Below are 26,680 nucleotides of genomic sequence, written 5' to 3' on the forward strand. Positions count from 1 at the left end.
TGTTGGTGTCACACAACCACACAAACCATACAATATATATGTATTGTGTGTGTATGTGTTGTGTAATGTATTATATATATATATATATATCTATATATACTTTAAATAAAAATTACCACTGCCTCCACTGCACTGCTAATATCTTGTAAACCATTAAAGCTGTCAATTTCAGTTTTTCTGTGTTGTTGAAACTAACGACACCCTGCTGCCATATTGAGGTTATGTGACTTTTGAAGTTACAGCAGCAGAGACAAAACCCTTTTCTAGTTCAGTTAATTTTGTTCATACAAAATAATCTAGTATTAACTGTCAAATTCCTACAATAAATGCACTTTGTATTTTGGTTAAACGCTTTTTAGGTGGTGTTAGTGACTTTTTAAGGGGTGTACAAATATGCCCCAAATCCCAATATTGACAAAAAGCTAAACAATTGCTGCATAAACAATATTTGAAAAACAAACAAACAAACAATAAAACTGTCAATTAATTGTTTAGTCCAGTCACAGTCCTGGAGAGCCATTCCACTCCAAGATTAATTGGACCAGGAGTAGAAGGGCCATCTTTGGATACCCCTGGTTTAGAATTATGTAACGTTTGCACAAACTTGTCCAAAAGTACCAAGTTTCACAGAATTTCTAAAGCCAAAACTTTGGAAAAATTATCATCCCAATTTTTTTAAATGATAAAATCAATCCCTTAGTCCCTTTTGGAAATGATTCACAAAGAGCAAAGTTTTTTAGTTATGAAAACAGTATCATAAGGGAACATGGTTCTTGCACAGTTGTCATTGAATTGCTCTGGTTCCTTGCAGGGGAGTCTGTGAGTGCCGGGGACGCGCTGTGTGAGATCGAGACAGACAAAGCTGTGATATCTATGGACTCCAATGAGGATGGTGTTCTGGCCAAAATCCTGGTGAGTAAAGGAGAAAATCCGAGAGATTGATTAATTATGTCCATCATAGAATAACTGAATTTGTTCTAGTAATTCCTACTGTGCTTGTTAGTTTCTTTCATTTTTGTCTATTTATTATATACCTTTGAGCCCTCTTACTGGACATTTTTCACATTACATGTGTGGGCTAGCTATATTACACCACCATCTACATGTCCCATGTTTGGTCATTATACAGCATCTGCACTTCTGTACATCAAATTGTAAAATGTTGTTAACTGTATAATGCAAGTACATCATTTTGAAATGTTAATTTCCTTTTACATTCTACGAGATAGTAGTTTTGTCCCAATTGTTTGGTGCCTTTCCTTTGCATCTCTTGACTTTTGGTATTCTGGAACACTGGTTTTGTGTCTGCAGTAGGCTTGTGTACCTTGTGGTTCCTTGTGTAGAATAGAATAGGATCTGAAACATATGACAGACAATAAAGGGTGATTTTCCATTTTTTGAAACACAGTGATATGTGCAACCAAAAAAATCTATACTACAATTCTGCATGTTCTATTTTTAAAATCACTAATTCTGTTGCTGGAAGGGTCCATCAGTCATTGAAAAAAGACTCTTAATTGCTGCTGGAACAGCAGCTAGCAGTTTCCATGGAAACAGGTGGATAGACAGCGCAGGAGGAAGAGGAATGTATTGTACTGCATGCTTTAAAAGGCTTTTGGTTATGTTGCTTTACTGTGTATCATTTTGTACAGAATATGATAACCACTGATTTGAAATGTGTAGAATGATGTTCTTTCAACATTTAGAGAATTTACAGCTGTGGGACCAACTCATTTGCACTCATGCACTTGAAAAATAACCTACACTCTGGAACTCCCAGCCTAGAGAACTAAGAAGCATTGAGATGCATACATTATTTGTTTTATCTAGCTTTTAATTAATTGTTAGGGTGGTATTAATAGGAGCTGTCCTTGAGGAGTTAGAGGGACAAAATCTAACCCTGTACAAAGGACACTGCACAAACTATTACACAGCACTGAGTACAGGAACTTTCCCCGGAATTGTGTAACCCATAAAAAATAAAAAAAATGAATGGCACCCCCTTGCCAAAACTGTAGTTATAAAACTACTGGAAACTACTTCTGAAAACCTGTAGTTGTGTTTTAGAACTTAAATCTTGCTATAAAGATATTCCTCTTGTATAGCACTATTTGTTGACTGTTGAACTGGCAATTTGAACTTTTAAAAGAAGTTTATGGGATGTGTAGATAAATAATTGTTATATATATAGTCATATACACGGTAGAGGCTTATGTATTCAGAGCATAGAGAGAGGAACTGCTTCAGATTGATTTGGAATATGATAAAACTAAACTAGCATATTATATTTTGCAATGTCAGGTTGACAATTCATTTAATAAGTGAAGCTGTTTTTTTTTTTTTTTTTTTTTAATTAAGGGTAGATGAAACCTAAAATGACATTGCAGATGTGATATACATGTATCATCAGAACGATCTGCTAAATGGTGTGAAAATAATTAAGCATCATTTTGCAACTATCTGGCAATGCCACCCATCAGTTGTGAAAAACACCTAATTAGCGTGTAGCTTACTGCACCATGATATCATGGGTATGTATATATATTTTTTTTTTATGTATAGATTTACTGTCAGGTAGCCTTGCTTTTTCTGTTACACTGTACATTTCTGGCTTGCATTTTTCAAGTTTTACAGCAATAATTGTTTGTATGGGATAGAGATCCAGCAAAGCCAGATCACAATCTGAAAAATCTAATCACTGTCTCATCCCCCTGTGAGATAGTGCTGCCTCTTCATTAAGCCTCATTGTCTCGCCAACAATGAGAATAGCCAACGTTTTGCCTGAAACAAACACACACTCGAGATAAATCAAAAGAAACCTGTCATTATTTAAACAGTCTGTCACATCTCCTGAGTAATTGGACAGGCTTCCTGTCGCAATTAGGGTTGCACATAGACTTCATTTTTGTGTAATTACATTTTTTGAAAGGGAACCTGATATGTGGGTAGCTCCAGGGAGAAACCACTTCATTAGCAGAAAAAACAGAACTGCTGCTGTTCCACAGGTTCAGTCTTTTTGTGGAGATGGTGGAGTGGATAGAAAATTCTCAGTTTGTCTAAAATGTGGTGTACTATGTAAAATCTTTCCAATCTATTAGAAAAAGGTTTATAAAGAAAGTCTCTATGTCAAACAGACTTTAACTTGAGAGCCTTAAACTCAAATAGATTAATAGCAACATTTTAATCTGATGGACATCGTTATTGATTTTTAAATAATCTCTGATTTGATTTGAATGACTGTTAAAATGGATACTTAATACCATCTGGATTTCTTTGTGAACACAGGGTCTGTTTATTGGGGGGAAAAAAACATCCTTAAAGCTGAATTACTGAAGTGAAGTAATTTTAGAGGTCTACACTAGTGGTTGCGTTGTGAGTTAGTACGTGGGAATAGAGGACATAGAAACATCAGCTGCACACCCCTAGTGGTTGTTTTTCAAAACACCTCACTTCAAAATTTCAGTTTTCTGGAGTATCTTCAGCAGTTGAAAAGCTAATTTTTTGCTGGGAAGCTTGGTAGGCAGAAACAACAATAGAGAATGATGGAAACATATATGATATAGGTAAGCTGGTAAATGGTAAGACAGTGAAGATGATGCAATGGATCCCTGAGGTAATTAACTATTTTGTGGATATTTACTGTCAGTCCTCTAATACAGCAGTATTGCATTTCAAAATGTCTTCCAGAGGATGATGCAGTTAACTGTTGTTGACCCAAAGAATTTATTTCTGTGAAAACCTGTGAGCAGTTACCCCCAGCCCTGCCTGTGCTGTGGGTGTCAACTAGACAAGGGCAGACAATATTGTAGAACAGTCCCTGATCCTGTTACACACTGTTCTGATGTACAGAAAACAGCATCAAATCGTATGCACTAAATAACTAAGGAAGAAGCTTTCAGGGCTTTTCAAGGCATTTTGAGGATCAATAGTGTGGTGAATAAAACTGTAATTAATGCAACGTGGTTAAGTAGAACATTCTGCAGCGTACTTTTCCCTAGTTCTCGTTCTGGGGAATGCAGTGTAATTGCATTCTTCAGGTCTTGTGTTGTTAACAGCCTGGAATTGCATTAGAGGTGTGAGCTCAATACATTTTTCCCTGTCAGTGCGTTGCTACCAAACTCTCACACTGGTCCCCAGAGAGCTCTCTTTTGCTGCGTGTTGCATGGTGGGACAGTAAATCTCTGCCTGGTCGATCTTTGCTCTCAATCAGACACATGCTAATGTTGTTTGGATTTCTGTAGAGCTCATCCAGGTCAACAGCAACAATGTATCAGTCTTCCCAATCTTCCAATGGCAAAGGGGAAAGCCCTGGAAATCTTAGGACAGTAAAGGTGATGATTGTCCACTTTGTTTGGGTCTTCTATCCCCGGGGCCCCTCCTGAGTCAGTTCTACAATATATGGTGACTTCTTGGGGTGTTAATACTTTATCAGTTGTTGATCTTGGGGTATATACAGTAGTAACTGTATAGTATAAGGTTCTTTTTTTCTCTAGGGTTCTTTTTTTTTTTTATACACACAAGTAATACAATACACTAATATTATACAGGGTTCTGCCCAGGAATTATGTATATATGGCTGGCAGAGCATTAGGCAGGAGCAGTTTTAATGGAAAAATAAAATTGCCTTGCCATAGATATATAATAAAACCAAGAATTTCAATAATAAGAAATTAAATAGTAAACCACCCAAATTCGTACACAGGCTACATTACTCCATTCACCCCCTAATCCTTTGTGATTTCTCTTGTTTCTGGCAGAGCTTGCACATCAAACCATCCAATTCCTTCCTGTAAAAAAGCCATTTCTATTTTTTCCCACATAACCTCATACCCACTATCACAATGTTTCTTTTTTTTTTGTGCACTGGCCCCTCCTGCAGTTCTTCCAGTTCGCTTTTTACAAGTTGCTCTTCGTTGAGTGTGTCATGCTGCTCTTTTTCATTTTTTGCATTTTCTTTTTCATCATCCACTTCAGTTTGGTAATTTCCACATTCATTGTCACTATTTTTGCTTTGAAAATAATCGGTTATTTTTTTAGAAGTCATTTTAACGTGTCAGCCTCTCCAAGTGCTTAAAACAGAAAACCCACCCCTTCAGCTTTCTGATTGGTTAAATGTAGTGTCAAGACGTAACACAGAAACACAGCTGTCATGTGCTTCCAAGGTTATTTTTTTCACACAGCGCGCGCAAGTGAAATAGTCTGCTAACAGTGCAATCAGTCCTTATTGGTAAAGACACAGTAGCATTTGAAAGACGGATGGCTCAGGGTTTTTCAGCTGGGTGGCCCATCCAGTTGATAAGGCCTGGGGAGAACCCTGTTGCAGTCATTGATTTATTTTGGAGTGTTTCATGGCATGAGCGAACAAAGTGGTTACAGAGATCATATAAACACACACTGTCAACATCCTGGTCTGTAGGCACGGGGTGCCACCTCCACAGTGACGTCAACTCTTCTGTCTTAATAAAAAGCGTGCACTGTGAAACTATACATCCAAAACAAAAAATAATTTTCTGTTACAACAAAGCTGAAAACAATATTGATCTTTTGAAAAAAATGAGAAACGCAGATATATTTCTGTCGTGAATATAGGTTGTCAAAAAGCAATTTTTTGGCTTGTTCAGCAACGATGCGGCAAAGCAAAATTGATTAAAAAAAAAAAAAAAAAAAAAAAGCTCAGTTTGGGATTCTTGCATGTTGGATTTTGAAACGATTCATGTCAGATTTGATTTTGAATAAATATTCAGCTTCAATTTTTGCAAAGGCAAAATACTGCATACATGAGATGAACAGGTCAGTGTAATTCTACTTGTGTTCACAGTCTCATCTCATTAACTTACTCCAACAGTTTATCATTCATTTTGATTGCCATTTCATTATAACAAACCCATTGATATAACGAACAAAGGCTTGGAACCCAACAGGTTTGTTATAGCGAGGGTGTACTGTATATTAAAGGGTAAACATTTAAACTTGCTTTATCTTAATAAACATTTATTAATTGGAATGTAACACCCCTTGAAGCTCCTCTTCTGTGGCCAAGAAGAGCATCTTGGCTTTTGGAACTCAACCCTTCCAACCTTTTGGCTTTGAGTGGTAATTGTAAGTGGGGCTTAATAGACATGTGATTGGCACTATCTCGGTCTGTGAAGCCTGGTGTTTAGAGAGTTGGAAGTGATGGTTGCAGTATTACAGAGTGCCAGATGATGGCAAGCTTGTGTTCTCAGAACAATCGAGGGAATGGAAATGATTTATTCTAGAAACTACACCCCGTTACTTGATAGTAATTAAAATATTGTTTTTAATATGATAATGCAAATATGTTTGTTAAATCCAGGACTATAAATACATTTACTGTGAATTATATTCATTTGAGTGGGTTTAACCAGGAACCATGGTAAATGCTCTATGCTTTTATTCAGTAAGCATTTTCCACATATATACTGGCTCTGTTTTACATCTTATTTCAAAGATGACCTTTAAAAGCATGGCACACCTACGGAATTACAGGAGGTCATTTCAGCCCAAGTGCAGTCCTTTTCAAGAAGCGGTTTTTCCATTTGTGGTAGATGATGCATAATAGGGGTAGAACGAGTTGAGTAGTTGAGGTAAGACTCATTGAATATGTTGACTAGTCGCCACTTAAAAAACAAAAAATCATGTACTTGATAATGTCTGGTGCCCTATTTGTGAACACACTGTTTTGTAACAGTGCTGTTTATCACGGTTTATTAATGTTCTAAAATGTCATTCTTCGTTACTAGGTTGCACACTTCACAATCTGGTCGACTGTTTGGTGCTACCTCCAATATAGAACCCATATAATGATGAGTAAATAGGGCAGGTGTTGTGTGCTTGGAAAATAAGAGCTTTGTAACATGGTCAGAACACTGTCTGAATTTAATAAAATTGGCAAATTTGATGCCCTTTGATCAAATTGTTTTTTTTTTCTGGTGGAGGGATGACCAAAACAAATAATATTACCATTTCAAAGTATGTTTCAAAATAATTAGTTGAGGTTAAGTGGATGAAGTAACGTATTGAAAGGCTTCGTTTAGCCACTTTCTTTTGAGACGTGGGCTCTCTTTGGTTACCACACACAGTTAGAAACAGGCCAGTGAAAACACTAGCTCAGTGGCCCGAGGAGCCAGTAGTTAAAAAACGAAACGTAGAGCCATGGTTAGAGGTTTTGTCAGCTCTGTTTGTCCTGTTGATCTGTAGCAAACTCTGGGTAATGGTTGAATAAGCAGCTGCAATGTAATTCTAAATAGCGGCACAGCAGTAAGCAAGCTTTGTGTGGCTGCAAAGAATCCGATACAAAGCAGAGCTCCCCTTTAAGAGAATAGGGTGTTGGTGCACTTCCGAGGAGTTTGGACAGCATGCATATCAAGGCCTTCACAGATGATATCATTAATCAGAGCTGCAGAAAGCTGCCATTTAACTGTAGATTTGCCATTTAGATTTGGGGTAAGATGTAGACTAATTGTTACGCTCGATTTATACAAAACCTAATTATCCAAAACTCTATATCTGCGTGTCCTACTGTATTTAAAATCACAGGTAAGTTAAGATTTAATGTAGAGGACAAGGCAAATCTGACAGGTGGTTTATAGCCTGTTACCGATTTCATGGCATGGTACTGCGATTTTGTTATTAGTGGGACTGCTCTTGTTAAACTTGCAGCCTTCTGACAGATGTACTATTCTGTTGGTGTAGAAACAAATATTTGCAATATAGCGCAATTATTCTCAGACATGTTTCTAACTTTTACGTTTGTTTTTAGTACTGCTATACAGTTAGACCAATATAAATCTGGACTGATTTAGAAGTCTCCAGATCTGTTGTGCTTCCTACAAGCACATGAGGTAAACATTTAAAAAATGTCCTGTTGTTACACAAAGAAGCCTTCCTTTTTAGTATGACTATTAATTCCAGGAAAAACTCCTGTGATTTCACAATTCCCATCACCATGGATGAATTGTATGTAATTGTCAATCCACTGCCACTAACAGTATCACAACTGCTTTCTCATTTAAGTTGCCTGACCACGGTTGTCCAGTACAGGTAGTGTACATCTATTCGTTAAGTCTCAAATGCCCAGTTTTGAAAGAAGCACATGTTAGTTAACTTGTTTTTTTTTTTATTTTTTATTTTAAAACATGGTATATGGTACAATAAGTGGTGAAATAAATCTCTGTTTGCAGCCATGCCTTTATTTAGTGTTGCATTTGCTTGGTCATTCCACTTGGAGGTGATATTGTACCCACCCATTCACTAGGCAGTCAGATACTCCCCTATAGAATGACATGCTTTCAGCCAGTAACATGCTTTGACCCTGAAGACAGTGCTGAAGTGAAATAACGCAGGAAGTGCAAGATATCATCATGTTAAAATGAAAATCCATCGTAGTGTTTTTTTCAGATCAGAATGGTAGACAAGGGGTTTGGTTTACCAATTTAATAATGTAAAATGTTGTAAAGGAGCAGAGAAAAGAACAGCAAGGCTGCAAGGGGAGGTGGGATGAAAAATAGGTGACAGAAATTAAACACATATTAAATAATAAGTCAGTGTCCTGACTGTTTGATATCATCTGGATCCTACCCAGAGAAGCAAGTAGGCATGTCTGAAATGGAAAATCCCCAGACTGAAGGAGTGGTTTCTCTTTCCATCAAGGGAAATTTCCACTGATAGCCTCTTTTTTTTTTTTTTTTTTTTTTTCTATCAATCCGTGTTGGCAGAATGCTAGGGGCTGGAGAACGAAAGAGTGCAGGGTCACTGAAAGCACAGGACAGTGGAGGAAAGGTGTCTCTGAGCTGGGGGGTCCTTCTGGAAACTGTTGTACAGCAGATGGGGTGCAGGCTATACATTTTTTATGTGAAATGGCCCAAATGCTTTGTGGTCAAGCATGTACATGTGGGGATATTTGAGCGAATTATTATTATTTTTTATTTTTTTACTTGAACGCTAATTTGGAATATATAAAAAAATTATTACATTTTTTAACTAGATTTGAACAGAAGCAATATTAGTTTTTTTTTAGACGTGCACAGTCAATCGATTGTGAAACCTATTAAAACATGAAGATTGACAAATATGTTTATAATAAAAATAAAATACACATGTATGTGTACAATATTTTATTATTAAAATAAGACTGTAAATGTGTAATCATAATGCACTGTGTATTTATTTAGTTTATTTTTCAGAAGTGTAGGGGATTATTGCCTGGGAACAAGAACAATGTGCTTTGGATATTTACTGTCAAATTAAGCTGTGTTTGAGTCGACAAACCTATTCACAACTTTGAGTTGCTTTACCCTTTTATAAAACACTTCTAATTCAACTGATTCAAAAATTGAAAATGGATCGGAAATTTCCTTTAACCTGTTTGGTTAGTATGAGGGCTTTAATCTCTGGTAAAGTACCTTGAATGTTATCTTTCAAACTATGTTTAATCACTGTTCCAAATCAATCTGCTGGAAAATACATAAATACAGTATTTGTGTGTTTGACCTTTTCTCGGCTTGAAAGCTCTGGTCTTGTACACGCCCTCTGAATGTTGTCTGTCAATGTAGACTAATTCTACTCCCTTGCTCTCCTATCTATTTAAATGTAGCATACTGTGGCAAATAAAGTAAAAAACAAAACAAAACAAAAAAACCCAAAAAACAGAACTAGTCTGGTTTGAATGACGAGTTGAAGATACGTACATTGAGGTGGGACTATGTAGTACCACCTGTTTTACTTCTTCAGCTTGAATTCCTTATTTGAAATATCCCATGTGTTTTTGGACAGGACCTTTTTTAAAGCTTTTTTTTTCTCTCTTTGCAGATCAAGGAGGGCAGCCAGAGTGTGCGTTTGGGTACTCTGATCGCCCTCATGGTGGATGAAGGACAGGATTGGAAGCAGGTGGAGATTCCAGCACCAGAGAGCTCCCCAGCAGCTCCGCCGCCAACCCCCCCTTCCTCTGCAGCACCCACAGGAACTGTCTCGCGTAAAGTGGAACCACGTGTGGAGACTGGACAGTGAGTCCACAAGACCACCCTCCTCCCAGTCCCTTACTTGTATCATTATACAGTCCCATTAGACCAGGCAGCCCTGAGTTCCTCAGGACATAGCCACAATACCTCCCAGTCCCTCTGCTCTAAGGACATAGCCACATTGTCTCCCATTCCCTGTACTCTAAGTACTGCTGTTGACCATGCCCCCCAGCCCTACAGCTCTAAACATTAAACCATGTTGCCGCCCAGTCCCTCAACTCAACACTAGGTTGGACTGTCTGTCTCCCTAGGTCAGTTCTGAGGTGCTGGGTTTGCAGGCCCATGGCCTCTGATAAGATTAGAGGGATTGTGTATGAGTTAGTGAGGTGAGTTGCATGTTTCTTTTTTTAGCTCCTGTAATGTAGGATTGCATACTCTGTTTTGACAGTGTTAAAATGGGCAAAGCACATGGAAAGTGTGATGGAGTTGCTCAGACGTAGTATCTTGTGACCTAGCCCAGCAGCCGTTTGCTGTAGACGAGTAGAAGCTTCTCTGCCTCTTCCAGTAGGGAACTGTGTATCTCCTAGAAGAGTGGCTGCTATTCCATGTTTTCAGATATCACTAACCCTCCAGGGATGTGTATCCCCACCGAGGGATATAGTGGAGGGATATTTGGTGTATGACTCTACAAATGCAGTCTGTAGATCACTGTGACAAGGAGAGACGGTCACTGGTTCATCGCTGGGACGTACAGTTGGAGATGTATTGCTAAGGAACTAATTGAGCAGGTAGGCTCGCCTGGTACCGAGTTGATCGGGAGGTCCTGATTGACTGGGGGGCGTGCTCTGGGGACTTTTGATCTCCGTACAGGCGACTGCACTGCCATGCTACACAGATGGGTGATGTGTTTACATCTAGGCGGAGAGCATCCGCTCCATGGATTAACTACACAAAACCCTTCCACTGCTAGATGATACTCGAGAAAGCGTTCCCCAGCCAAGGAGTTGCCGTTAGGATGCGGGACTCTGGGAGCCCAGATATAGGTCAGTTTAGAGGATATTGATCTCAAACAGTGTAGAGAGGGTTTGCGTAGAGTAGTAGGCTCCTGGAGCGGGACGTTCCTTTTAGTGGGACTGACACTCGCCTTTTATGTGGCAAACTTTTATTTTTAGCTTTGTTTTGTTTACTCAAGTCACGTGCTTGAATTACCATTGTTGGTACCCTAGCATCGAGCCTGTGTTGATAATTAAATCTGCGTGCTTGTGCGGTGTGTCAACACCCAATGCTCTGTCTGCCTCAGTATTATTTTAGTGACAACCCACGCATGTAACATTGCCCTATTACACTTGATGTCAGAAGTGGGATGTCACTGGTCCCACAGAGATGAGGCAGGATAGGCCCAGAGAAGTTGGCTGCCAGGATGTGCAGTCAGAAGAACCAGCCTGCACTCTGGTGGCCTTGCCCACACCGGCCGGTTCCCTTGTTGCCGTTTCTCAAGCCTTTTGAAAAGACGACCGTGGACCCAACCCCAAATAGAAGAGGAACCAGCCGGAGGTATCGATCTGACTGATGGTGCCATACTGAGGGGGAGGTTATGTGACAGGGAGACCCGATCGCTTGTTCTTGAGTGCATGTGTGCCTTTATGGAAGCAGCTGGGACACTCAACAGGAGACGCATTGCTAAGCAACATATTGAGCAAGAAGGCTCGCTCGGGGCCGAGTTGATTGTGAGGTCCTGATTGGCTGGGGACGTGCCCGGGGGGAGCCTGTGCTCAGCTCAAAGTGTCTGCGCCACAGTTCGAGGCTACTGCATGGCCATAGCCATACAAACCAGCTCTGAGCGAAGGTTTGCAGTGTTGACATCGAGGAGGAGATCATCCAACATGGAGAGAACTACTACACAAAACCCTTCCATTCCAAGATCGTGCTCATGAAGGCATTGCCTAGCTGAGGCCATTTGAAGAGGCCGGAGTCGCCATAAGGATGCCGGGACTCCGGGAGCCCAGAAGTAGGTCATGTTAAGGGGATGTTCATTCAAAACAGTAAGAGAAGGTTTGCGTGGAGTAGTAGGTGCCTGGAGTGGGACGTTCCTTTTAATGGGACTAGCGCTCGCCTTGTGTGGCAAATTCTTCTTTTTCTTTTCTTAATTAAATCCGGCGCTAGGATTACCATTGTTGGTACCCTAGCATCGAGACTGTGTTGGTAATTAATTCTGCACACCTGTGCGGCAAGCCAACACCCAGTGCTCTGTGTCTGCCTCGGTATTATTCAGTGACGACCCATGTATGTAACATCGCCCTGTTACAGTCACACTAACATTTCTTTTTCATGTAGCTAAAGAACTCATTTATGCAATACTGATGAAACTTGCAAATTACATTGTTTTTAGTACAAATTATTGCGTGTATCATATTCTGGAGATATATGGAGGCTGTTTTTTAGCAAGCATAAACTTATACTGGTTTCAGTCATCAGGTGTTGTTTTTATTTTAGTATTTTACAAAGATACAAAACCAAGAGATTAATATTAGTGTCTCTTTCCTTCCCTTCCAGACTAAGGCTTAGCCCAGCTGCCAGGCACATCCTAGACACTCACGGACTGGATCCAGGACAGGCCAAACCATCTGGGCCCAGAGGCCTCATCAACAAGGAGTAAGTTGCTGCCTGATAAACCTGGGTTAAAGAGGGGTAGGCAAGAGTGAAAAGAAAAGCGTGCACATGTGTGGTTCTAATTCAACCCTACAAAGAGGCTGCATGACCTCATCTCGACCCTCAAATACCTAATATCTTCATGGCTAAAATAAGGAAAGCAGTCAACCTTAGATAAAATGTTTCCTTTTAATAGCAGTGTTTTATTTAAACTACTGTAAAGGAAGGTAAAACAGACAGATGGCTTTCCCTTTACGATGCTTCCTGCGGTTTAACACTTTACAAGTCAAAAGAACTAAATGTTAAAGGGTAAGTGATTTAAGACACAATCGTTTTTTTCCCATGAAATCTTATTGTAGCTATGTACAATTAGTAGGATGTTCAATGGTTTGTAGATCCCCACATAGCTTCAGTGCTGTTAAATAGTGTTACTGCCTGAAATCCAGCTGCTAAACTCTGTATATCACCTGTATTAGCTGCCCATTCTCACTTAGCTAGGTGGGTGTTGAATATCTTTCACATTCTACAGCTGGTGTCAGATCCCCCTCCTCCACTACCCAGCGGACCCTCTAGCTCTTTCATTAAGGTCTGTTTCCATGGGAACTTGCACTCCAGCTCCACAGGAGCCCTAGGAAGAAGAGAGATGCGGGGAAGAAAGCTTGTTTCTAGTCTTGGAGGTGATTCAGTGTCATGCAGAGTATCTGATTTAACAATGACTCAGGTTCTCTGCCACTGTAGCTTTATATTAGGTCAGCAAATATAAATATCTTTCCCATTGAGAGAATTATTGAATTTCAATGAACTCTTCTGTTAAGTCTCGAATCTTGGCCCAACTCTGTTTTCTTTCTATGTGCTACCTTTGGGTGACATTATTCGTAGACATGGGTTTCATTTTATATCCATCTCTCACCTCGCACCTCAGCTGCAAATATTCTTAGTACCTGTCTTGCTGACATCAAAAATGTTAAACTCAGATGAAACAGAAGTGATGATTCTGGGATCTCAGAAACGACAAAATAAGATACATTAGTTTATTTTTTTCCTTGGCCCCTTCTCTCCTGAATTTAAAGCCAAAATTAGACATTTAGTTGTGCTATTCGACCAAGATCTTTCTTTTGAACCACACATTAGAAATGCTACTAAAATGTCTTTTTTTGGTCTAAAATATCACCAATTGAAGAATTTTTTCCTTACCAGATGCTGAGATTGATGCTTGCTTTTGTATCGTCTAGGACTCGTAGTCATGTTCTATCTTACCTGCAACTTGTACAAAATGCTGCAGCTAGAGTTTTAACAGTAACTAAAAGAGAAGAACACATTACCCCTGTGCATCTCTGCACTGGCTTTCTGTCTTGTTTTAGGATAGATTCTAAGGTGTTGCTTTTAACTTCTAAGGCTATAAATGGCCTTGCTATTTAAATAATCTTTTAACCCTAGATGTTCCCAGACGATCACAGGATGTTGGTTTACTTACTATTACTAAAAGAACACAGATAAGCAAGATAATGACCCGAAACACACCTCAAAGTTGTGCAAGAACTATCTAGCGAAGAAGTGAAAGGACAATTCAGTCTAATGACCTGGCCTTCCCAGTCTCCAGACCTCAATCCCATAGAACTTGTATAGGATGAACTGGAAAGAAGAGTCACAGCAAAGCTACCCACAAGTGCCTTGCATCTCTGGGAATTGCTGCAGAAGAGCTGGGAAGACATGTTGGGTGATTTCCTGCTGAAACTTGTTAACTGAATGCCTCGTGTTTGTGAGGCTGTTATTAAGGCAAAGGGAGGATATTTTGAGGAATCCAAGATTTAGAGAGAATTTTCTTGAACATTGCTTTGATACTCCTTATGTTTTGTTTTGTATATTATAACATGTGTGTTCATTTTCAAGTATTTACAGAAATGTATATGATGTAAAACAGTCAATTATGAAAAAAAACTAGTTTCTAGCAAACAAACTTTTGACTGGTACTGTGTGTGTGTGACCAATGAACAGATTATCAGACTTTTTTTTTTTTACAATTACATTTTTTTTTTTTACAAAAATTGTAATCAACTAATAGACTGCACTTTCTCTGCAGCTGTCCAATGATTAGTGAGCAGAGGCAGGCATAAACAGTTGAAGGTATTCTCAGTTTCAGTTGCAAGGGCCAGTCTGCCTGTTGAGGACAAGCATGATGTTCTTCCTGCCTGGGGCCAGAGCACACGAAGGAGGCACTGGTGAAGCGCAGTTTCTGTAAGTTTGTGCACATTTCTCCAGGCGCACGCTGAAGAAATGTCTTTCCTGCAGCTTTACAGAGCGCTCTACATCACTCACTGCTGCACAGCCTTCTTCACCATCACCTTCTGTTAGACTGCTGCATCCTCACCCCATGGCTCTTTGCCAAGGGAGACTGGACAACACACCCAAGAAAGGAGTCCACTTTGGAAGCTGTCATCACGATCTTCCTCATCCTCCTCTGCCTCTCCTCCCCCGAGGAAGAAGAATCGTCCTTCCAAGCGAACGGCAGACTCGGAACAGATGAAGAAGCTCTGGGCAGCAGTTTCCCCACCAAGGAACAGTGCTCGCAGAGTTCACTGCCATCTGCCCCACTTGTTCCCTTGGGGTCTGTGACAGGGCTATGAGCGCAGATTGGCAGCAGGATGACGTGCTCTCCATCGCAGCTGAGGAGATGGGCAAACAGGAGGTGGCATTCCCGTATGAGGACGTGGAGTCCGACAGCATATCTCTTGCGGTTAGGCACTCCTTTTTAGCAAGGCTTCTACCGCTGATCAAGAGGGCCACAGTAGTCTTTCAAGTGCCCCGGCCTACACAAGGTGAGAAAAGGCAGTTCATCTTTGACGAGCCTACCACATTTCCCAAGGAACCCCCACCGCCCTGTGCATTCAGATTTTCTTTTTGAGATGGCCTGGCTACAGCTGCTGTTTCCCGGTGTATGGACACCCTATATAGGCCTGGCCCAATTTCCGCTGGTGGAGCCTTCAATTACAGCGCCTAATTTAACGCTTCTGTCCAATGACGCTATCTGGCCCAATAAACAGTGCCGGGTCTCAGAGGTGATCCTCAAGCATGCCTATTCAACCAAAGCATTCGCTGCATGGGTGGGCAACATTAATAGTATTCTAGCAGCCTACTGGTGCTATTTACGGAGGTCCCTCTCTGACAGCCACAGGTCCTCACCACCAACCTCCTCTGTCTGTCAACACTGAATGGGTAGGCTGTAGGCAGAAACCTGACTGTGCTGGTAGCTGGCCGCAAACATCTTTTTGGCTTTCCCAGGCATGCGTGCCTGATGGGGACAAAGCATCACTATAGGATGCCCCGATCACTCCAGGTCAGGCTTTGGGTCCTGTGGTGGACGATGTGCTGCAGCACTCTCACCGCTCTCAGGCCAGGTGAGTGGTTCACCATGGTGGACCTCAAAGACAGTTATTTCCACATCCCCATAAAACCAGCACACAGGAAGTACCTGCAGTTCACCTTTCAGGTCCCTGGCTTGCCATTTGGCCTCTCACTAGCTCCCTGTGCCTTTTTAATGGGGTGGAGGCTTTCCTGGCCCTACTGAGACTCAAAGGCATCAGAGCACTCAATTATGTGGATGACTGTGCATTTGTACCGAATGTCCAGCCCACATGGAACTTGTCACCAGCCACCTTCAACGGCAGGGCCTTGCATTGAATCATGTGAAGAGCCAGCTCACACCTTCTCACACTGCCTCCTATCTAGGAGTATGCTTGGACTCCAGGTCCATGCTGTCCACTCTGTCGGACGTTCCAGAAACTTCTGGGCTTGATGACAGCAGCTTACCAGTCTCTACTTACCAGGCTCTACTTCATTGTCCTTTGATGGTTTTGTTTTAAAGAGACCAGCAGGTGTAATACATACCATGAGGAATTTGACGGGTGGTCATTCCTTTGATCTTCTATTAAGAACGGTGGTCTAGCAACCATCTTGTAGGATTGTGTTGTAATTAGTCATTATCTTTTCATATTAATGATAAAACCTAATTTCAGCGACTGTGTATATTCTTAATTAGACTACCTGTATTTAAATTCCACTTTTCATTTACATTTCTTTAGCCGATTCCTAATTAGCTTGCTTTACACTTGTTACACCTTGCTGATGGTCTTGAATGAATGTGATTGTATCATAAGCCCATGTGTCTATAAGGTGCAGTAAATGAATGTACTTTGTTGTGAACTTGCCATGTTGTGCCGTCTTTGTCATAACAAAGAAGTCTAAATCATTGCACTGTCTACTGACTTATACATTTTACATTAGAAAATGTACCAACGAGAGGAGGCCATTCGGCCCATCTGTACTTGCCCGTTTCTGTAGCTGATAGATCTCAGAACTGTGTCAAGTCAAGTCTTAAAGGATCCAAGTGATTCACCACTAACAACATGACTAGCTAACTAATTCCATACCCCCCCCCCCCCCCCCCCCATTCTGTGAGGAAGTGTCTTCCCTCTATCCACTTAATTCCAACTGTGTATCCTCTGATCCAGGTTTCTGTGCTTCGTCTACAATATTGGTTCAATAGGGTTAATTTTGTCAACTCCTTTTAAGAATGTGAAGACTTCCAACATGCCCCCCGACCCCCATAATTAATCTTTGTTCTATGCTAAATAGATTCTTTCAGCCTTCTTGGCTCTCTCCTCTAAACCCTAAGATTATTCTGGTTGCTCTTTGTTGGACCTTCTCCAGGCCCACAATGTTCCTTTGGTATTGTGGTGACCTGAACTGGACACAAAACTCAAGTGTGGCGTCACCATTGCATTATACAAGCTCATAAGAACATAAGAAGCTGTATTCTCCCAGATACATGTCTTTATTGCACTTTCTTTTGTCTCACCTCCAGGGATGCCCTCAACCTGTTGAAGCAGACTGGATCCAGAGGACCAGCAGCATCCAAAGTAGCATCAGTCCCTTCTGCAGCTCCCCAGCCCCCACAGCCCTCACAGCCAGCACATCCGACATCCACCTCCCAGGCTTACCCACGGCCTTCCATTCCTCCCATCTCAGTCCCAGGAAAACCAGCTGCACCAGTCAGTTATATTTTCTCCTCATTCTTGCTGAAAACTGCCATTTTAAGTCATTTTTACAGACTATTTTCAATTATTCCTTTCACATTTATGTTAATAAATTCATTAACATGTATATGTTGAAAAGAAATGAGGTTATGAATTCATACAAAATATTTAAAAACATAGGGCTGTTTTCTAATTACAGTGCAAATGCGAGTGCAAGTTCAAATGGTGCTTGTCCCAAATTCTGTGCCACATAAATGGAATGAAAACATTGCACTGAATTGGTATTCTGAAGACATGTCTTGCGCCTTTTTATAGAGTGTCTGCCCCATCGTCACGGGTCGGCATATTCGCCGAATTGATTCTGATGTTGATATTTGGTACCCCACTGCGTGGGATCCCAAATAGACAATTGAGCACTAATTTAAGACCCGCTGAAACCAGGTTTATTTAGTGGTGCAATCAGGACCTTTAAAAATTAAACACACTATAAAAAACTAAATAGTCCTAAGGAGCAACTGTGTGCATTTGGACTGACACACAAAGAGAAAACCAAAGAAAGGAAAGTAAAAGAAAAGAAAAAAAACCTCTTTGGACAAAATACCATTAAAAAAAAAAAAAGCACAGTATTGGTTAACTTTTCTTGCTTAATGTTCACATGACAATGATGTTTTAGTCAACCTATCAGTGTGTCTGTACTGGCTCTTCTGTGACCTGTACTGTGCAGTAGGGGGTGGGACAAAGTCAGTGTTGCATTGTTATTTGGATTTAGGTTGCTAAAATCTAGTTCTCAGCATTGGAGGTAAAATACCAGAAATGGACAACAAAGCAAAGAAAGCAAGGTATATTACGGCTGAAGATCATGTCAAACTTTACATGATGATGGAGGCAAATTATTTTGCACGTGTTGTAGGGGACTTTAGAGAAAATACAATCGATCGCTATTCAGCTTCAGAATCACACACTAAGAAAGGCTGCTATACAGAACGTAAAACAAACGACAGCTTTCAGAAAACAAACTTGAAAGTCAGCACAGACAAAAAAGCATTCCTGTCAGTTGTACCCAAGTTAAATCAGCACTACAGTAACGATCTAGCACAGCCACCTTTCTTCAAACAACCTGCAGCTTACTTTTTAAACACAGTTAGAATTTATAGATCCGAATAGCATGTTTTCTTTCTTTTCACTGTTCTAATAAAATGAATTCCTGCATGGGACAAAACTTGAAAACGATCGTGCTGCATATATAGCCTTTATTAAAGAATGCCAGATGCCCTTGAGGGTAACCGAGTTTTGGGAATGTTTCTTATCGATTTCCACATCTATATAACTTGTCAAAGCATTGCCTTACACTTCCAACCAATTCATTGGATGCAGAATGTGCAGTCTAAATGTATGGGCAAGTCTTCACAACAGAGAATGTCGACATCAATTGCTGGGGGACGTTGCATGCAGTGGCAGAGCAATAGCAGGTGCAGCAGGTGCAACTGCACACAGGCCCGCGCACTCAGAGGGCCCCGGAGGCATTTGAAAGTTTAGATTTATTTGTTTTTGAACAATGATAATACCCTTGGCATTTATATTTGCAGATGTTACACGTTTGTATCACTGTAGCTGCCGGTGTGCGGTGCCAGTAAGTCAGATTGTATCCTCTCTCATTTCAACAGGTATCGCTATTGTCTTAATTATCCTAACTTTTCCCCCGGAGGCTGGTGCGAGGCACGCCTTCATGGAAGGTTTTGGGGTACTATTCAGCACAGACATTTGCAATTATATTCTGTGTGCACGATTCCACCTTGTAGTTTAGATGGAAGCTGTTGGGTGCTGCTGGAGGCACCAAAATAAACTACAGCAAATCAACACGCCTGCATTTCTGATTTAAAAATAATGATAATAAACAAACTGTTTCCTATGTGAGACAATTTCTGCAAATGTTTGTGCAAAATTGTGAATTCTGTAATCATTTCTGTGATCTCAGAACTGGGGAATCCAGGTAAGGTTAGTGATTAAACCTGTTTGTTTAAGATTAAACAATAGTGTAATGTTGGATGCAAAGATATACACAAAATAAAATAAAGTAGGTGAGTAGAAAATGTTTTTATTACCTACTGTTTCATTCATGCTAACATTCTGACAATTAAATATAGTTCAATATTTTGAACGCTTGATTTGGTATGTTTTGATGTTTATAACTAACGGTTAAATTAACATTTGGGAAGGGGGGCCCACAATAAGGTCCTGCACTGGGACTCATCTTCCTCTTTCTCCACCTCTGGTTGTATGCTTGCCTTTAACTTAACAAATGACAGCACTCTGTTTTAGGAAGGAAGAAGGCCACTATTTTTAGGATTTTATAGTGCTCTGAATTATCATATATAGGTTTATTTAATGTTTAAACGGGTCCACAAAATCATAATTTTATTCCATAACCTACCCAGGAAAAATATGTAAATTCTCCATGATTTAAATAGACCCCTAACAATCATGGGTGTTTACATACTATAATTTCATCCATTGAGAGGAAGGGTATATCAGGTATGTAATATTATTTTCATCAACGCATCACAAAAGAAACAGCGTTGTTATACGAAATTGATTTATTGAAACAAAAAGTGTGGTACATACAGCGTGTGGACCTAGTTAGCACATACAAGAACAGGCCAATGGGAGAGAATACATAAACCACACATTATGACACACATTATGTAGAGCACAGCTAATATCCAGGTCCAGAAGTAGTGGATGAATGAATGTTAACATGTTAGCAATCTCCTGTGTCCTGAAGCGCAGTTTATGTATTCTCTTGGTGATTGAACTACCACTTGCTGTTCTGAATTGCACTGTTTTTTTTTTGCTCTGTGCTACTGTCGCTCGACATGATCGCCACTTCTACATTCAAAACGAAGCCTTGCGGTGACACAAGCGCATTCTGTCTCTTAAAGGGATTGTTGCCTGGCCCTGATTGGGTAGCAGATTCCACAACCTACTCAGCGTTTGTTGTCTGGGCACTGTCAGTGTGCCACTAACATTCTTGCACTGTTTTTTTTTTTTTTTTTTTAAATGTAAATATGCTACAAGTATATCTATAAAACATACCTTCAGGAAAATGTGTTGGACCAGTTGGGGGGAGCAGGATTATGCCTCCCCTCTGCTTTCACAGGCCCAAATTTCATTGACAAATTTACATTTCAAAAGCTGCATTTAATACTGTTGTATTCAGTCTTCGGGATTATGCAAAATCACAGTCTCTTGATGCTAGTTGTCCTCTTCAGAGTAAAAATGGAAAATATATTAACTATTAATTTTAAACACGCTGTGGAAAAAGAATGAGCTGAGAGCATTCCTCGGGTATCAAAGGGGTAGTTGCATGCTGTGGGCACTTCATTTTCTTTTTTTCTTTAAAAGGTGACTGATTTATGTATATATATATATATATATATATATATATTTTTATTTATTATATATATATATTTTTTTTTTTAAGTAATGTATTTATGTTGAGCCAATTTTGGTTTTTCCATAAAACATTACTAGAATCTGTTAATGTTGCAACATTTTACAGAAGCTCAGCTGCTTATTGCAAACTGAATTTACTCTTCAGATTCTGAACACTCAGCTGAATTTCAATTTAGCACCTGTCTTGACTTTGCGAACCAGAAGGACATATAGCACTGTCCTGTGTTATTGTTTTACTGTTGAATCCATCCCATAGGTGGTTCTTGGAAAGTTTGCCAATAAGGCGTGTATAAAGGAAGAAAATGAAAAGATTCCTGTATTTCCCTGAATTCTGAGATGCTCAGCTATGCTCATGCCTTATATGTTTGTTTAATGTACCACGCTATACAAATCAAAATGGTATTGCATTTGATAGTGTTCTGCCCTATTCTAAACTGCTGTATTGTTGTGCATTGTGTGTGTTTGTTCCACAGGGCACGTTTACAGAGTTCCCCTCAAGTAACGTGCGACGTGTGATTGCCAAGAGACTGACAGAGTCCAAGACCACCATCCCCCACTCTTACGCCTCTATCGACTGTGACCTTGGGGCTGTGCAGCAGCTGCGAATGGATCTTGCTAAAGGTGGGGACATCATGCCATACCAATGTTTACTGTCTTCAAAGCATAGTTGACGACAAAGTGCAGCAATATAAAAAACTCAAACAAGTGTAAATGATACTTTTACAATTTAAACACTTTAAATGGGGGTTGTATCAAAACTATAAAAAGGTTGTATCAGACCTCAGCCGGAAAGCTCAGAGTCAATTACTTTAGGAATGTCAGCTGGGAGCTGACCAATCAGCACTCCTAGCTGACACTCTGCACATGGGAATTGGCGGGAAACTAAATATCTAACCCAGGTCCACTGGTCACAAAACAAATGACTCCAGCTGGAGAATATAGTTTAGACCCCAGATTGTCAAAGGAAAGGGGTGTTGCCAAATGGTAAGACTTTTAGTAACTGCATCAAATGTTGCAGTCAGTGCTGTTGATTGGTGTTGCATTTTCACATAACTTATTTTTTAGCTTGTATGTTCTCGTGGCCAAAAAACTATGGGGGTTGCTGTTTATCTTAACAAAAGCAGCACTGCTCGAGATAAACATTATCCACTAAGCAGTTACAGAAATATCCCGAGAATAGGTCACAGCATATACTATTCTTAACTGAAAAAGTCCAAGTCTCCCTCAGTCAGTACATAAGAAAACATAACAATGTAAGAACACGTATGAACGAAAGGCCACCATGCAGCCCATCGCAGCTCATCCGGTTAAGAGCAGTTGATTGATCTCGCAACTGTGTCAAAATTCCGCTTAAATGATGTGAAGCCTGTGAATTTGATGGTGATCAAACATATCAGGTATGTAATATTATTTTCATTAATGCATCACAAAAGAAACAGCGTAGTTAGGCGAAATTGGTTTATTGAAACAAAAATTGTGGTACATACAGCGTGTGGACCTAGTTAGCACATACAAGAACATGCCATTGGGAGAGAATACATAAACCACATATTATGACACATTATGTAGAGCACAGCTAATATCCAGGTCCAGAAGTAGTGGATGAATTAATATTAACATGTTAGCAATCTCCTGTGTCCTGAAGCGCAGTTTATGTATTCTCTTGGTGATTGACGTACCACTTTCTGTTCTGACTTGCACTGTTTTTGCTCTGTGCTACTGTCGCTCGACATGATATACTTTCTAACTGAAACAGTCCAAGTCTCCCTCAGTCAGCACATAAGAAAACATAACAATGTAAGAACATGTATGAACGAAAGGCCACCATGCAGTCTGTCGCAGCTCATCCGGTTAAGAGCAGTTGATTGATCTCACAACTGTGTCAAAATTCCGCTTAAATGATGTGAAGCCTGTGATTTGATGGTGATCAAACAGCTGCAGGGAGAAGTACAAAAGGTAACAGCTTTTTGTCCTGGAAGCCCAGGATAGGGCCCTTGGCATGCCAGGATAAACAACCCTTCTTTGGTATTAAATAAATCTCTTTCCATTTGAACAATGAAATAAAATAGAGGTCATATCGGAGGGGCCAACAAAAGGGCTGACATTTGCCCCAATCAGGCCTTGAAGTGCTCTGACTGGAACCAATAATTAAATTGTCTGGGCAGCCTGCAGCCCTTTGACATGGTCCTCCTCCCGCTACCTACTCTTTGAGCTATAGAACACAGCATGTACAAATGCCAGCGGTGAGGTGTCCCACCTAAAAGCCACACTCCCTGGGAGGATTATGCAGCGGTGACCTTTTCCTGAGCCGTGTGGAGAAATGTATTCTTAACCTTTTGCCCCCTTGCTCTTCAGAAAGAAATTGAAAGTGGAGCAGAGGCCGTATCCTGCTATGAACAGTAATCCCCTTCCTGGAAATATCCCTATGTAGTCATTAGTGTGGAGGACATTGACTGCCAGAAGAGCTGGCTGTCAGCAGACCCATTATTGTTGATTTCTCAGATTGATCAGCTGGGATCCCATTCTTGCCTGACTTCAGGCAGCTTGTGCACTGCAAATCAAAGGCCATCTTGCAGGGCCTGCTATTGTAACTTGCACCTCTTCTTTGTTTTACAGATGCGATCAAGGTGTCAGTCAATGATTTCATTATCAAGGCAGCTGCTGTTACATTAAAAGTAAGTGATACCAATACAGTATTTGTTACATGTATTCCAGGGACAAATTGAAGAATCGTCATGCTGAGACAAAAATGAGACTTTCTGATCTTCTGTAATTGTGTTGCAAATCTTGTGTTAAGGAATGGTGTCTCACAAAAATAACAAACGGGCCAATGAAACTCACTATTAATCTCAACCTGGCAAAGGCAGAGAACTGCAGCAGTGCATCATCGCAGTTGTTAATCGTACATTCTCAGGCATTTCACAACAGACTTTCCTGAGTAAGCTGTTCCCCAAGTAAACATTTTAATCCAGTTTGGACAGTTTATATATAAATATAAATTACAAATACATTTGAGATATTCACACTTCCAGCGGAACGCTCTGTAGGTCAATCATAAAATAATTTGATTGTCGTCTTTAAGCTCTTAACATTGAGCTCTGTTGAAAAGAATTGTTACATAGTACTACAACTACTACAACAATATAGTAGTGATTGACTTTCTTTAAAAATTGTATTGGTTTAGAGTTAAAAATTGAGCCAAAGGCATGGGCACTAATGAAAGTCACAGAAGAACCTTCGAGAGGGCACTGCCGCTATTAGAAAATTACTTTTATGTTTTTTTTTTTTTTTTTTGGCTTTAAAACCTTGCACTAGATTGCACTTATAATAACTCGTTGGGTACCCTTCCGCTTTTAGGAAAATAAGGTTCGTAAAGGATTACAAACATAATGTGAGGGTGGGGAAAAAAAAAAAAACCTTTTATTAAGCAAATAACTTTACTTGTCAGAGCTGCTTATAGTTTACCTAAACAGTGCCAGATATCTAAATGGAGCAATACTACTGAACTGTCCATGTGAAGGCTGTGAATGGCTGACTCGGCAGTTGCAAGTACAGAATTGGTTGCTTTTGTTGATGCTAAGTGTTGGTTGGCTGGTTTTGATGGATAATAAAATCCACTTGGAACGATTTTGTGTCTTTTTAGTCAAAATTAAAAAGCCAGTACTTGCACAGATTGACTTTAAATTGGGTTCACAGGTGATGCAGTGACATTCCAGCAGGAATCTACTGTGTATTAATGCCCGCTATAGCTGGAAGCTGATTGACTGATGGTACTGAATCGTTTTCTAATAGTACATAGGTCACAAATAATCTTCAACTCAGTTAATAGAAGTATTGGCACAAATTTAATACAGCATTTTATTTTATTTTTTGTGCTGCAAAGGAATCTTAAACATTTAACAAATAATTACGTTTCACAACCCTTTAGAGATTTACATTTACCACAGTTTAGAAAGTAAAATTGTAGTGTTTTTGTAATTCTAAAATCTTGAAGTCATTAGCACCCAAAATATTAGTGTAGCCCCTTCTTAATTACACCCACTGGCACAGTATTATGAAGTCTGTTGTTAATGCATGTCATAATTGGAATAATAGTCCTACTACTGTAGCATGCTACCTCTATTTTTGTTGTAGATGCGGAACAGAAATAGAGTTGGAACTTTAAGATCCGCACCTTGAAATCCATTGCTAGTGTTTTCCAAATGAGAGAGGCAGGGGAATGGTATTTGAGATTACAAAAAACAATTCATCTGTCTCGTTAAAGTAAGATGCATAATGCTTAATTAAACTTCAAGAGGAAGAAACCTAGCTCTAAACATACAATTACTATACAGCTTTCAAAAACCCAACTTCACTTTGGAGTACTAACAAAACTTTCCCTGTCCCTAACTACAGCTGGACGGCTAAGCCGTTTACCAGCAAACAAAACAAAACAAAAATCACACAAACACGGTACCTTGTTGTTTTAAATTAGTCTCTTCAGCAGCTGGCTTGTACTTACTTAGTCAGCCTGTCAGCCTGTGGCTGCTGCTGTTAATGGCATATATGTTTATACTGATAATACTGGAAAAATATCATTAGCAGAAAATATAATCGTGTCAATCCATTACCAATCACCCACAAAGTATTGGATTTTACCATTTCTGATTAACACTAAACTCGGTGCTCAGGATGGTTCATGGCAAAAAAACAGAACTAATTTTAGTTTTCAGCCTAATCGGGTCAAGGGGTCAAAAGTTATAGAGGGGTAACATTTTGGTTAATTTTAGACCCCCCAACCTTTTAATTGGTCTTTAACCAAAAAATTATTTGACCTGGAGACTTGTGTTAGGTGTCTTTTTGGGGGGAATTGTGTATTTAAAAAAAGACATTTAAAATTAAATTAAATAACTAAAGTTACCCCTTACCAAGTTTTTTGACCTCTTGGAAAAAGCTCCAATAATAAAAATCTGAAAAAAATTATATGGAAAGGTCAACGTCAAGTTGCAAGAAGGTAACAAAATAAATAAATAAATAAATAAATAAAGAAGTAAATGTTACGTTACCCACTTCCCTTCCAGAAGATTCTGAATAATAATGGGTATCCAGCATTTCTCATCATTCTCTATCCAGAGATACTGCCCTGAATTTCCACTGGGTGCATGGATTTAATAAATAAATCAGAGTCTCCAAATTCTTCAGAGAGGTTTTCAATCATTCTAATTCAAATTGTATCTGCATAGCTGCAAGAAACAAAACTTATTTTCCTAAATGTAATGGGGATTCATCTTTTCAAAACAATATTCTTGGGTTTTATTATTAGAATTTTTTTTTAAATGCAAAGTATTTTTTAATTCTGTATTCTGCTTAGAGATACATGTCTATGGCTTAACCCTTTGCTGTCCATTTATTATTCCGCGCTTGTCAGGCACGTCAGGTCCAATTTATTTTTTATTTTTTCAGAGTACAACATGTTTAAAAGGCATTGAATTGCAAAAGGACACTCAGTACTGCATCTCTAGCCAAGCCCCACTCCTTGTTCACGGTATTTTTCACATACCTCTTTATAGACTTGCATACTGACACATC

At 39.7% G+C, this 26,680-nt stretch overlaps 1 protein-coding gene across 1 annotated transcript in view; it reads left to right on the top strand.

The window, feature by feature from the left end:
• pdhx (pyruvate dehydrogenase complex component X) overlaps window positions 1-26,680 on the top strand; it is a 58,933-nt gene that overhangs the window by 15,145 nt on the left and 17,108 nt on the right. The window contains exons 4-9 of the mRNA XM_041218848.1: window positions 812-912; window positions 9,829-10,022; window positions 12,531-12,629; window positions 17,488-17,674; window positions 21,586-21,733; window positions 23,729-23,787. Of these exons, the coding sequence (XP_041074782.1) occupies window positions 812-912; window positions 9,829-10,022; window positions 12,531-12,629; window positions 17,488-17,674; window positions 21,586-21,733; window positions 23,729-23,787 (788 nt within the window). The remainder of the gene's footprint in view (window positions 1-811; window positions 913-9,828; window positions 10,023-12,530; window positions 12,630-17,487; window positions 17,675-21,585; window positions 21,734-23,728; window positions 23,788-26,680) is intronic.

This window comes from Polyodon spathula, chromosome 19 (genome assembly GCF_017654505.1).
Source record: "Polyodon spathula isolate WHYD16114869_AA chromosome 19, ASM1765450v1, whole genome shotgun sequence".
In the NCBI taxonomy this organism is placed as follows: domain Eukaryota; kingdom Metazoa; phylum Chordata; class Actinopteri; order Acipenseriformes; family Polyodontidae; genus Polyodon; species Polyodon spathula.